At 51.8% G+C, this 12,031-nt stretch overlaps 4 protein-coding genes across 4 annotated transcripts; all 4 read left to right on the top strand.

The window, feature by feature from the left end:
- Nucleotides 1-1,357: 1,357 nt before the first annotated feature.
- Nucleotides 1,358-3,392, top strand: N7458_004509 (UV-endonuclease UVE-1; the record flags this gene model as incomplete). The annotated part of the gene is made up of 2 exons (XM_056907891.1): nucleotides 1,358-1,792; nucleotides 1,869-3,392. The coding sequence occupies 2 exons, from the start codon at nucleotides 1,358-1,360 to the stop codon at nucleotides 3,390-3,392; spliced, it is 1,959 nt and encodes a 652-aa protein (XP_056766509.1).
- A 983-nt stretch (nucleotides 3,393-4,375) lies between these two features.
- On the top strand, nucleotides 4,376-7,509 carry N7458_004510 (phosphatidate phosphatase App1 family protein; the record flags this gene model as incomplete). The annotated part of the gene is made up of 2 exons (XM_056907892.1): nucleotides 4,376-4,495; nucleotides 4,723-7,509. The coding sequence occupies 2 exons, from the start codon at nucleotides 4,376-4,378 to the stop codon at nucleotides 7,507-7,509; spliced, it is 2,907 nt and encodes a 968-aa protein (XP_056766510.1).
- Nucleotides 7,510-8,620: 1,111 nt separating this feature from the next.
- On the top strand, nucleotides 8,621-10,290 carry N7458_004511 (acyl-CoA dehydrogenase family protein; the record flags this gene model as incomplete). The annotated part of the gene is made up of 3 exons (XM_056907893.1): nucleotides 8,621-9,456; nucleotides 9,519-9,887; nucleotides 9,954-10,290. The coding sequence occupies 3 exons, from the start codon at nucleotides 8,621-8,623 to the stop codon at nucleotides 10,288-10,290; spliced, it is 1,542 nt and encodes a 513-aa protein (XP_056766511.1).
- Nucleotides 10,291-10,879: 589 nt separating this feature from the next.
- Nucleotides 10,880-11,572, top strand: N7458_004512 (uncharacterized protein; the record flags this gene model as incomplete). The annotated part of the gene is made up of 2 exons (XM_056907894.1): nucleotides 10,880-11,271; nucleotides 11,326-11,572. 2 exons carry the CDS (start codon nucleotides 10,880-10,882, stop codon nucleotides 11,570-11,572), a joined length of 639 nt encoding a protein of 212 aa, XP_056766512.1.
- Nucleotides 11,573-12,031: the final 459 nt, after the last annotated feature.

Consider the following 12,031-nt stretch of genomic DNA (forward strand, 5'->3'; position numbering starts at 1 on the left):
GTTCTATCCCTGAGAAACCCGCATGCCACAATTCAGGGGCACTACCGATCCAGTGGTTATCACAGACATGCTGGGCAATCAAGAATACTCCAAGGTCCGCATCACGGTAGGTGCGCGCTCTCCTCGCATAGACATGGAGAGCCAGCAAGGAGGATGGGACTATCGCACGGTATGTATCACTATAGCTCCTGTAACGCGAATGACTTCAAAGACCTTGCCATAACGTAATTCACAGCCGATCGGGCCACACGGCCGTCCGGGCCACCCCAAAACGCCATACTAAATGCAATAATTCACAACTTCATATTTCAACGCTCAAGGCTAATCATATAGTCTTAGGGTATCTTAGTGTTGAATATGCCATTCCAGGCATTTTTGTTAGCTCAAGAAATACTTTGGGGTATGACAATGTTAATATATATATCTACATCGCTTGATCAGGGCGTATTTTTTGTAATACAAGTAGATAATCGTTTTCTGTACATATTAGCTATGCTGAGCTATTTCTAATGCTAGGGAATTATAGCATACTAGAAACCACGTAGAGGCATCTTCTCGTTGTTGATATATTGATACCTAGAAAATCGTATTTAGTATAGTGTTTTAGGGTGGCCCGGACGGCCGTGTGGCCCGGTCGACCGTGAAATACGTTATCTGTTCATCTTACTAATAGCAGTTCTGGTTGTTTAATCCTCGCTAGATATCCATTTTGATGGAAAGTCTCCCAACCATTGGGCATCAGAGCGTAGTCTACAGTAGTTGGAAGGCTAATAGTAGCTCGTCATGTTAGTATTCCTGTCCTATCCTTAGGTACATAGGTTCCCTTTTACCCGATCATACTGAACAGTCTTGCTCTCAATCCAATCTTTACTTCGATGACGTTCATGTTGGACTAGTCCATGGCAATCTCAAGTGTCTTGGATTAGGTACATGGCCATCTCGATTTCTCGTTTTCTCTTCTCATATGTTTCATATCTTTCTATGGATGATAATTCTATCTTGAACACCATTTCGAGATCATAATTATCGAGAATACATATTTGACTCTATTTACCTTTCCTTGTGCAGCCTGAGCAAATCCATCTGATCTATCTAGCCCAATCTGGCCTATCAACTCAATTCCGCGTCGCGTGGTCGCGATTAGCGCGCCATCATCCCGCCGCCGACCATTGACCACCTCATCTCTCACAATCAACTCCCTCCCCAATTCCTGCTCAAGGCTGGGTAGTACTACTGCTGCATGTGTCGGTCTTTTGCACGACTCTTGCGTGCACCGCATATCCGGCATGCTGGGCCCCCAACCCCTGGCTTAGGGGGTTGTCGCCACCCCTCGTCACGGAGCTACCCCGATCGATCGATGACCGTGGCGAGTGCCAGTCCACCCGCCCTGCTTCTGGCCGATGTTCGTCATGCGGCTCGACCGGTTTTGCGCATACGTCGTTTGACTCGTCTGAATGGCCTCGCTGGCCCAGCACAATTCTCGACATGCCCTCGCAAGCTTATCGCATCGTCCCCTCGCACTCTCTCCCAGAATCTTGCACGCGATATCGAGGACTTCATTGATTCGGAAACTGTGGCCATGGCGGTGGATCCAACAATCGCCGATGCAAACCCCGCCGATATCTTGAATGGGGATGTGCCCTTGTCTACTGGTCGGGCGGAGGCTGCTCTTGATCCGGAATCTGATGAAGAGGTCCCCGTGGACGCAGAGGAGCTTCAGGAAGCTCTTGGCCGGCCGCCCCCAGTGAACAGCAGCTACCTTCCTTTGCCGTGGAAAGGGCGTCTTGGATATGTATGTTCATGTTGCGCCCAGTGGAGCATGTGTCTTTCTCCTTGCCCGAGGTCTCAATGCTAATCGATTAATGCAGGCTTGCTTGAATACCTATCTCCGTTACTCCAATCCACCCGTCTTCTGCTCTCGTACATGTCGCATTGCCTCCATATTGGAGAACCGCCATCCGCTTCAAGATCCAGATCAGCCTCCACACGCCACGAAGAACCGTCCAGATCGCGAACAACCAGCGGATGTAGCGCGGGGGCAGGCATTTGTCGAGGCACTCGGCCTCGCCAATTCGCGCGACCTAGTCAAACTCCTGCGCTGGAATGACAAATACGGCATCAAATTCATGCGCCTCAGTAGTGAGATGTTCCCGTTTGCTAGCCACAAAGAGTACGGCTACAAACTTACCCCGTTCGCATCGGAGGTTCTCGCAGACGCGGGCCGAGTGGTTGCAGAACTAGGCCATCGAGTCTCCGTTCATCCGGGACAGTTCACACAGCTGGGATCTCCGAGGCGAGAAGTTGTCGAAAGCTCTTATCGAGATCTCGAGTATCACTCAGAGATGCTACAGCTTCTCAAGCTGCCCCCGCAGCAAGATCGCGATGCGGTCATGATTCTACACATGGGTGGTGTTTTCGGTGACAAAGCGGCGACATTGGACCGCTTCCGTGAGAATTATGCGGTGTTGTCGCAGGACATTAAGAATCGACTGGTTCTGGAGAATGACGATGTCAGCTGGACTGTTCATGATCTTCTCCCCATCTGCGAGGAATTGAACATTCCTCTAGTACTTGACTACCACCACCACAACATCTTATTCGATGCGAACGAGGTGCGCGAAGGCACGCAAGACATTATCCCACTTTATGATCGTATTGCCGCTACCTGGAAGCGGAAGAATATCACACAAAAGATGCATTATTCCGAGCAAACTTCCGCGGCCATCACTCCTCGTCAACGACGCAAGCACAGCAATCGCGTGGCTACTTTACCACCCTGTGACCCTACGATGGACCTCATGATTGAGGCCAAAGATAAAGAGCAAGCAGTGTTTGAATTAATGCGCACATTCAAACTACCTGGATACGACCTATTCAATGATCTAATTCCATACACACGGACAGACGAGAATAAGCCATTCAAGCCCCCTCGCAAGTCTAAAAAGAACGGTGGCTTCGTCGATCTCGAGGGGTCTGTACCTCCACCTCGCAACATCACCGAAGATGAAGTGGGCATGGGCGGACCAGACGGAAGAATATATTGGCCTCGGGGAATGGAAGAATGGCTCCGTCCGGCGAAGAAAGTCGCGGAACCCAAGGCCGCTGCAAGTGCAGCGAAGCGCTCCGCCCTCAAGAAGGTAAAGAGCGAGCCTACTACCCCGAACGGCGAACCGGAGTCGCCATTGAAGAAAGCACCCAAGACTCCAACTCGGCGGACGCCGTCTATCAAGTCCCGCACGAAACGAAAGGCTGAACAAATCGAGTTGACGCCAGAGTCGGAGGAGTTGAGTAGCTTGTCTGTCGAGATGGAGGATACCATGACTACCGCCCAGACGTCGACTCGACGTAGTAGTCGCGCGAAGAAAGTCAATTATACCGAGGATAGTGCGTAGGCGGCGTTGGCTGTCATTCTGCATACTAGACGGTGCTGTACGATATACCATTTTGCATGGGAGGCGCTCTGGTGTTACTTCGAATTAGTTCAGTATTTCCAGGACTTTACAATCAACAAGTTTCATTTTCTCACTTGTATTCTTCAATGTTTCGTGCGCTCATGTCGCCGAAGATGTTCTTGTCGCTTGAATTGCTTCTGACAGAATCTGCATGGTGGGACAAGAGATGGTGGTCGGCCCATCGCCCCTGCAGCGACTCTCTATCGTATCAGCGAGTGCGATAGAGATAAATGTGGAATTGATGACAAGGTGTAAAATTAATGCTGCTTAGAGGGAACCCCTCCAAGGACGCATAATATGAGCCTTAGATAGTCTGTTCGTTGGACGTGGTGCCGAAGGGTGTGACGAAATGTAGAGAGGACGGCCCTCGCGAAAACAGGGGGCAAAGGCTGTCTTGCATGTCAGTTAGAACATTTAGAGCCAAGAGACCTAAATGTCGTTACATCTGGACTATTAACTCCAGGTGATTGAACAAGATGGTTGGCGATGGCTGCTTCTGTATGTGGTAAGGCGGCATTTGCACTGTTTGCACTCTTCTTCGCAGTACTCGACCAGCTACGTGCGTAGCTCACTAATAACACTATGTTCTTTCATTATTAGACACGGGTTTCCCGTGAAGTGTTTTTGAGATAGCTAGTAGCGGTCTCAATTAACAGATAAAATCTTGGTTAATAATGAGAGGGATATCTGTTAGCACTTCCATATTTATCAACAATGTTCGGGGAATTTTAGAAATCGAAATGGTCCCAATGTATATCACAGAAGATGTATTGGATCGTTAAACAGAAATATGATCATCAAGCACATATGACTTCAAGTAAAATCGGAAAATGAACCGACTATCTGCTCATGATCGGGGGACCTTTCATAGTGTGCTTGTGAAGCAATCCACCTTGGAAACTGACCCGAAACAAACTGGCGTCATGGCGGCTCCGCTCCCCGCAGAGACGCGCAAGAAACGTCCGAGGCTCAGCTCCGTCAGAGCTGCTGTCCACCGCATATCCTTAGCGTCCTGCATCAGCGCTGTCTCTGACTTCTACTGTGTAAGTGACCTGATGTGACTATCGATGGTCTTCATTCCTAAAGTGCTCTCTTCTCGCGCTAGTTTATCCTTATCACCTCGAGTCGGTCGACCGCACCGAAGCAGGGCCGAGTCCCCTCGCCGTGAGGCATCACCAACCCAAGCCCTTCCATACTACAGAAAAACCTGGCTCCCAAACCATACTTTCGTTGGCCAGTCGCCCGGTCAAGACTTTTCCCCTTCAGACAGCCACCCACAGCGAGTTACTTGCTCTCCAAGTGGAAACCTCTGTCGCGAGCCCCGGGCCGACCTAGCAGACTCTCATCCCTCCTTCGCATCCTCGTCGGTCCCCACGCTACTCGGCGTACACAGAACCGTATTTGGGATATTCGACACGAGGTCCTCCCCGCGCTTCGACACCGAGCCCAATCGCGCATTTATCGCGCTATCGTCCAGCGGCAGGCGCGACTTGCGGCACGCAGACGCAGACTCGGCCGGGGCTTCGTCGCGTCTCTTTTTGGGTCGAGACGACTGCTCCTACGGAGTGGGAGGGCCGATACAGCTACACCGGGCAGTCCGTTCACAAGACGTGCTAGGACGATTCGAGACGGACCCCGGGACGGGGCGAAGGATGCTGTGACAGACTCGATGGCATCAACATGGGGAACGGGTGGCGGGGACGGTGCTACCCAGAGCAGTCGGCGCAAGAAGGCATATGAGTGGATCAAGGCTGCGAACGAAGTTGGCCAGTCGTATGCATCGCGATGGGCCAGCCAGCGGGGTGGGCCTCCGGAGGATTATTACAATACACCCGGTGCGTTTCCAGATGTGGAGATTGCACGATCAGGCGATGAGGAGATGGTACTTTTCCCCAGCTACGCAAGAAGATTGGATCCCAAGAAGAAGAGCGAGACTGCTGCACCACGAAGACGCGATTCGTTGTCGGAGACCATCGATGAATACCGTGGCATATCGGACGAGAGCAATCCTACCGGGGACAGCCAGGAGGATCCCTATCTTGAAAATGCGGTTGTCGACGTCGACGTGCGTGGCTGGATCTATGCGCCTAGTCGGGGTCCAATGAGTCGCAAGCATCGTCTGATGATCAAGCTGGCCAGAACGCTGAGCGGAATCCCAGCTCCTTCCGGTGCACCAACCGATGAGAGCTCTGATCGAGTGCCCAGTAAGGGCGAGGATGAGCTCGTGGATAGACGAATGCAGACCCTTGTGGACACCGCAGAGAAAGATGCAGATCAAGCCTGGAAAAGCTCGAATACCGACCGGACAAGGCCAAGCACAGGCGCAGGCACGGCCATAGGCCAAGCTGTGGCCATGACAAAAGATGAGATTTCCATGGCCAATGCCCACCTGATGGAGCGACTGCGTCCGTTCCTGACGAACCCCATGGCTGGTATGCCGGTGACGGTGTTCTTTTTCAACGATGAACAGAGCGAGTCCCGGAACCTTCTAACGGATGAGTCGGGGCATTTCAAGCTTCGCGCCGCTATGCCCTTTGTCCCAACTCATATTCGAGTTCTCGCGTCAGAGGATCTGTCTGCAGCGAAGCCGATCGATATCATCGAGCCGGTGGGCATCAGTTTGATCAGTGACATTGACGATACAGTCAAACACTCCGCCATTGCCAGCGGCGCAAAAGAGATGTTCCGAAACACATTCGTCCGTGAGCTGGCTGAGCTGACTGTTGATGGCGTCAGCGAGTGGTATACGCAGGTGGCTAAGAAAGGCGTGGAGATCCATTATGTCTCCAATGCGCCATGGCAATTATATCCCCTTTTGGAGAGGTACTTCAAGCTGGTTGGCCTGCCACCAGGGTCTTTCCATTTGAAGCAGTACTCGGGCATGCTGCAAGGCATCTTCGAGCCGACTGCAGAGCGCAAACGAGGCTCCTTGGAGCAGATTATGCGTGACTTCCCGGAGCGCAAATTCATCCTCGTTGGTGATAGCGGCGAGGCAGATCTCGAGGTCTACACTGATATCGTGCTTGCCAACCCTGGTCGCATTCTGGGCATTTTCATTCGAGACGTTACCACACCAGACAAGAAGCCATTCTTTGATCAATCCGTGGGCCGCCTGGAACCGGAGCCAGTTCGCAGTCGCAGTACTCCACAGCTTGTAGACCATTCGGACTCTGTTGTCAACCGACCGACACTCCCGCCACGTCGGCCACTGGCGCCTCCCCCGGGCGTTGAATTGAAGCGCTCCTACAGTGAGGATTTGATTGACCTCAGCGATGATGATCCGAAGGAGAAAGACTCATCGCCTCAGGTCCCTACTACGACGAAGCCACGGCTGCCTCCTAGCAAGCCGGTGAAGCCATCTTCGCTCAGAACGGCGTCTGGGGTCGGTGATGTTCCTGATTTGGCAACAACCAATGAGAAGTCGTTCTCTCAAGAGACCATTCGCCGCAAGCCAGTCCCTCCACTGCCACCTCGACGTCTCTCGGCCAAGACGGATTCGCTTATCGACCTGAACACGTCTCCATCAATCTCTCGCTCTCGCACAGAACCATTCACAAACGAAGGTAACCAGGACCTGCCTTCTAGAACTAAAGCACCGCCTCCTGTCCCCCCTCCACGACGGTCCAACACTGCCTCGTCAACCACCGGCTCCGGATCCAGCGGGACATCAACACCGCGACACGCAGCACCGGCCACGAAACAATCGTACCCTGCTGCCGCAGGAGCCGCCGCCCAAACAGCCCTCAGCTACGCCACTGAACGCCTCAACTTTTCTGCCTCCCCGGCGCAGAACCTCCGCACCTCTGCATCAAACCAGTCCCTCGGCCGCACATCTACGAGCAGCTACGGCGCTGCCGAACCCCTCCCGAACAAGCGAGAAGAACTCTGGCGCCGCCGGTGGGAACGGGCCAGTGATATTCTCGAGCAGAAGGGCGTTGTCCTGGGTAGTTGGCGTATTGGATCTGATGCACAACCTGTCTGTTTGTGGTTGGTCGAGGAGGCGATGGAGAAGATTCAGGTGAATCAGGCGCAGGTTGGTGCTGGACGCCGGCCATAGTATTTTCATGATTCATTGCTACGTGGCTGTGGGGAGTTGAGATTTGTACATAGGTCATAGATTATTGATACACACTGCATTGCATTGCAATTCAGCAAAGTCGAAGAGCTCATAACTCCAGATATTTGATGTATTCCGTATCTCTTCTGTTGAATAGAATTACTCGGCCGGCTGACTCCATGGAATTCAAGTGGATGGAAGATAACCAGCAGTCAAAACAATATTCTAACCTGATCCGGTATCCTTTTAAAAGGATACTGGTTCAGGCAATGGATTACTGTCCCGCCCCGGAAGTACCATCATCAAGGGTTATAACACAGTCCCAATCCCCAGAATCAAACCCTCCTCGCCGGTGGTCCAGTGGATTAGCCATTGTGGCTGGACCCGGACGCCGGATCTACCTGACTTTAAGATGGTAGTCGGCTGTCCGGTTCGTTGACTTACGTCGATTCATGGAGATGGCAAACTTTTATCAATAATGATTTTCTCCTTGCCTCCCTCTTTTGGAAGCTTTTGAGATACAGACTTGATACCGATACTTTGCCATCACTTCCGACCACCTCGGTACCTCGATCCACGTCACGGTCTAAGCCGAGCTGTCGTCGAATAATACGGTATCTCCAGGGTATAGCCACCATCTTCGGTCAATTATTTGAGACTATACCCAAGTCCTTATCCTACAGTATATGATAGCTGCTCGAAGGGTCAAGATGACCATTTCATGGCCAGCCAGTCGCTCTATCAAAGCATGTGGATCCCCCAGCACGATCGTGCCTCGGAAGTGACCCTCTGATGGTCTGACGACTTCCGTAACGCGTTAGCTCGTCCGTTGCTCTGTGGATCATTCTTCAGACCCTCCGCAAATCCATTGGCCCACAATGCTTCATCTTTCATTACTCACCTGGTCTCGGGCCTCGGTTGAAAATCACGTCCGCCTTGATTGGCGGCGCAAAAACCTGGGGAACGCCAGTGCTCGGTGCAAGCCCATGGGCCTGCCCGCATCTGGCCGACTGCACCTGATTACTACTTCAACGGGCCGTCAGCCAGCTCTTCCCTCTCTCGTTTTCTTTCTCTACCGATCGATATACCCTCCCTTCCCCTCCACCTAACTATGCCCGCCCAAATCCTCACCCGCGCTGAGGTCGCCAAGCACAACACCGAGGACTCCCTCTGGTGCATTATCGACCACCGCGTATATGATCTGACGGACTTTGTCGACGCCCACCCCGGTGGCAGTGTCGTGCTCGCCCAGGTCGCCGGTCAAGATGCCACTACCGACTTTTACAACCTGCACCGACAAGAGGTTCTCGAGAAGTACCGCGACCAGCTATGCATCGGCACGATCGAAGGCGAGAAGCCCGAGGTCATCGATCCCAAGATCGGCGCCTTGAGTCCCGTCCCCTACGCCGAGCCGATGTGGTTGCGCCCCCATTTCAAGAGCCCCTACTACAAGGAGAGCCATCGCCGCTTGCAAAAGGCCATTCGCGAATTCACGGATCAATACGTCACCCCCGAGGCCCAGGAGAAGGAGCAGGATGGCACTTATATCAGCCAGGAGTTGATCAACCGGATGGCCGAGACGAATGTTCTGGCCATGCGACTTGGTCCTGGCAAGCACTTGCACGGTCGCACGCTCCTCGGCGGTGCGGTTGATGGCAAGGAGTTTGATTATCTGCATGATATGATTGTCACGCAGGAGCTGGTGCGGGCGAATGCTCGTGGTTTCCAGGATGGAAACATGGCTGGTATGGCCATCTCGCTTACTGCGGTGCAGCAGTGGCTGCGCAATAAGGAGCTGAAGGAGCAGGTTACCGCCGAGGTCCTTTCTGGCCAGAAGAAGATGTGTCTCGCCATTACTGAGGCCTTTGCTGGTTCGGATGTGGCTGGTCTTAAGACTACCGCGGAGAAGACGCCAGACGGCAAGTACTATGTTGTTAACGGTACCAAGTGAGTGTGGTTGTGGTTCCCGTCCTTGTGTCCAGATTGCATAGACTGACCTCTCTCTATAGGAAGTGGATCACTAACGGCATGTTTGCCGACTACTTCGTGACCGGCTGCAAGACCGAAAAGGGCTTCTCCGTTCTTCTCATTCCCCGCGGCGAGGGCGTCGAGACCAAGCAGATCAAGACCTCATACTCGACCGCCGCCGCAACTGCCTTTGTGCAGTTCGAGAACGTCAAGGTCCCCGTGGGCAACCTGCTGGGCGAAGAGCACAAGGGTTTCATCGTGATCATGAGCAACTTCAACCACGAGCGATTCATGATGGTTGCCGCCGTGGTGCGCATGTCCATGACTATTGTCGAGGAGTGCCTGAAGTGGTGCAACCAGCGTATCGTCTTTGACAAGAAGCTCATCGAGCAACCCACCATCCGCCAGAAGTGAGATCCCACCTTCCCTTTCCCTGGCAATCCCACATTTGCATATAAAGACTAACATACCGCCAGACTCGCCCGCATGATCTCCCTCACTGAATCCAACCAAGCCTGGGTCGAGTCCATCGCCTACCAAATGTGCAACATGACCTACGCCGAGCAAGCCACCCACCTCGGCGGACCCATCGGTCTCCTCAAGTCGCACGCCACCCGTGCCGCCCAGGAGATTGCCGACCACTCGACCAACATCTTCGGTGGCCGTGGCCTCACGCAGAGCGGTATGGGTAAGGTGATTGAGATGTTCCACCGCACGTACAAGTTCGATGCTATCCTGGGCGGGACCGAGGAGATTTTGGCCGATTTGGGTGTTAGACAGGCGATGAAGAAGTTCCCCAAGTCGATGCTTTAGAGTGGGGGACTTTTTTGTAGAATTTTCGATTATTTGGGGCTTGTGTGATTGATATACAATATACTTCTTGAGCATCAAATTTATGGGACTGTCCGTGTCTTAGTACCGCATATCATCATTCAATCAAATGACACTTTCTCACTGCTTATTGAACAATCAGCTGTCGACCAGACGCAGTTATACACAGAATAACAGAACAAAAACGAACCAAGCCTCCTCGTGGCTAGTGGGGTTGCTCAGTCATCACACCGAACATCCCACCCGGCATCGGCCTCGTGCTCCACACATGGCTGCCCTAAACCAAATGAGGTAATATTCTTTTTTCCCCTTCCTGACTGTGTACACTCAGCTGTCTCGCTTTTATCTCTCTTTTGTGAACTGACACATCAGGCTCTTCTCCTTACAGACCATACTTTCCCGAAGTCTGAACCCTTCGAAAACAAAAATATGTCAGATTCAACCGATAGCAAAGCTTCTACTATCATCTATTGATCCTTTTATTGGTGAAGTTTGTTTAATATTGTCTATTTGCCTTCTCATTATGGCAGCGCCGTTTCACGACTCAATCGCGACTATTAACCCGCCGCCAATGGAGACACATACATCTCCTTTATTGCCAACCCCGGAGTGCAACAATTATTCTATGAATCTCCGACCGGTATACCATTTCCTGCCTAACCCATGGTTCTCGATTGATCCTATTTTCGCATGGCCCTACCCGCCGTCAACTCAATATGATCCGCGTTTCTGGGCCTGGCCTGTGGGTACCCATCCACTCTTCGGCCAGGGACCCGCATTACCAAACTACGCCGAGATCCCACCGTGGACGTCGACTTTGGGCCCACCTGTCAATCCGAGCACTTCACTAGATGTCTTACCTCCCAATACCGCTGTCGAAGCACAACTAGAGACTATCACCCACTACACCACAGCTATCAAGGCGCAGCCACCGCGGAACGATCGACAAGCAAACCCTGAGCCGTAAGTTGATTCCTATAGATAATTTTATATACAATAATCTAACTATTGCACTAGCGCAACCGAACCTACTACTTATCGGTGCAAATGGGAAGGGTGTACATACACCGGTACTTTCGTCAAAGAATCCGTTCTCTGGCGACATATTAGATCGACTCACCTTGCCCCGGACTCGCTCAAGTGTCCTGCACCGAAATGCAGGAAATCGTTCGGGCGAAAAGATAAATACAATGCGCATGTTCGACTTGTGCATCGGGATATGGCGGATTTGCTTGATACGCCAGGTCTTGGGGCTTGTGCTTGATTGTTTTATTTTTTTGCTCTTTGTTATAAAAGCAATGACGAAGATGCGATGTTTTAGACCCAATCGTGGGATATCTTTTAAGCTCATGAATCCTCAGTCGCAAGAGTGTATCTGAAGGAATGACCTCGACGGCCAACCCACAAAAATTGTCATTTTTGGACTCATCGCTCATAGTTTGACGGCGCTTAAGACCACTCTTCAATAATTAGCAAGATTGTTGTTGGTAGTACGAGGTCAGAAAGCAGAAGTATGCCTCACAAAGTAGTGGTTCAAGAATCCGAGTCGGGCAATCATAGTAGTGGCCTCGCTAGATATACTTTAACCTCTCGAGAAATCCTTTGAATGTCTTCTGAATGGTCGTTCTGGTTAGTTTAGCCAATAATTTCTCAATACATTCCTTAAAACCAATTAATAATTTCAACTCTACACTATTCTTCTGTATTCAGGTCTCTGCTAACT

This window comes from Penicillium daleae (genome assembly GCF_028827525.1).
Source record: "Penicillium daleae strain IBT 16125 chromosome Unknown utg000005l_segment0_segment0, whole genome shotgun sequence".
In the NCBI taxonomy this organism is placed as follows: domain Eukaryota; kingdom Fungi; phylum Ascomycota; class Eurotiomycetes; order Eurotiales; family Aspergillaceae; genus Penicillium; species Penicillium daleae.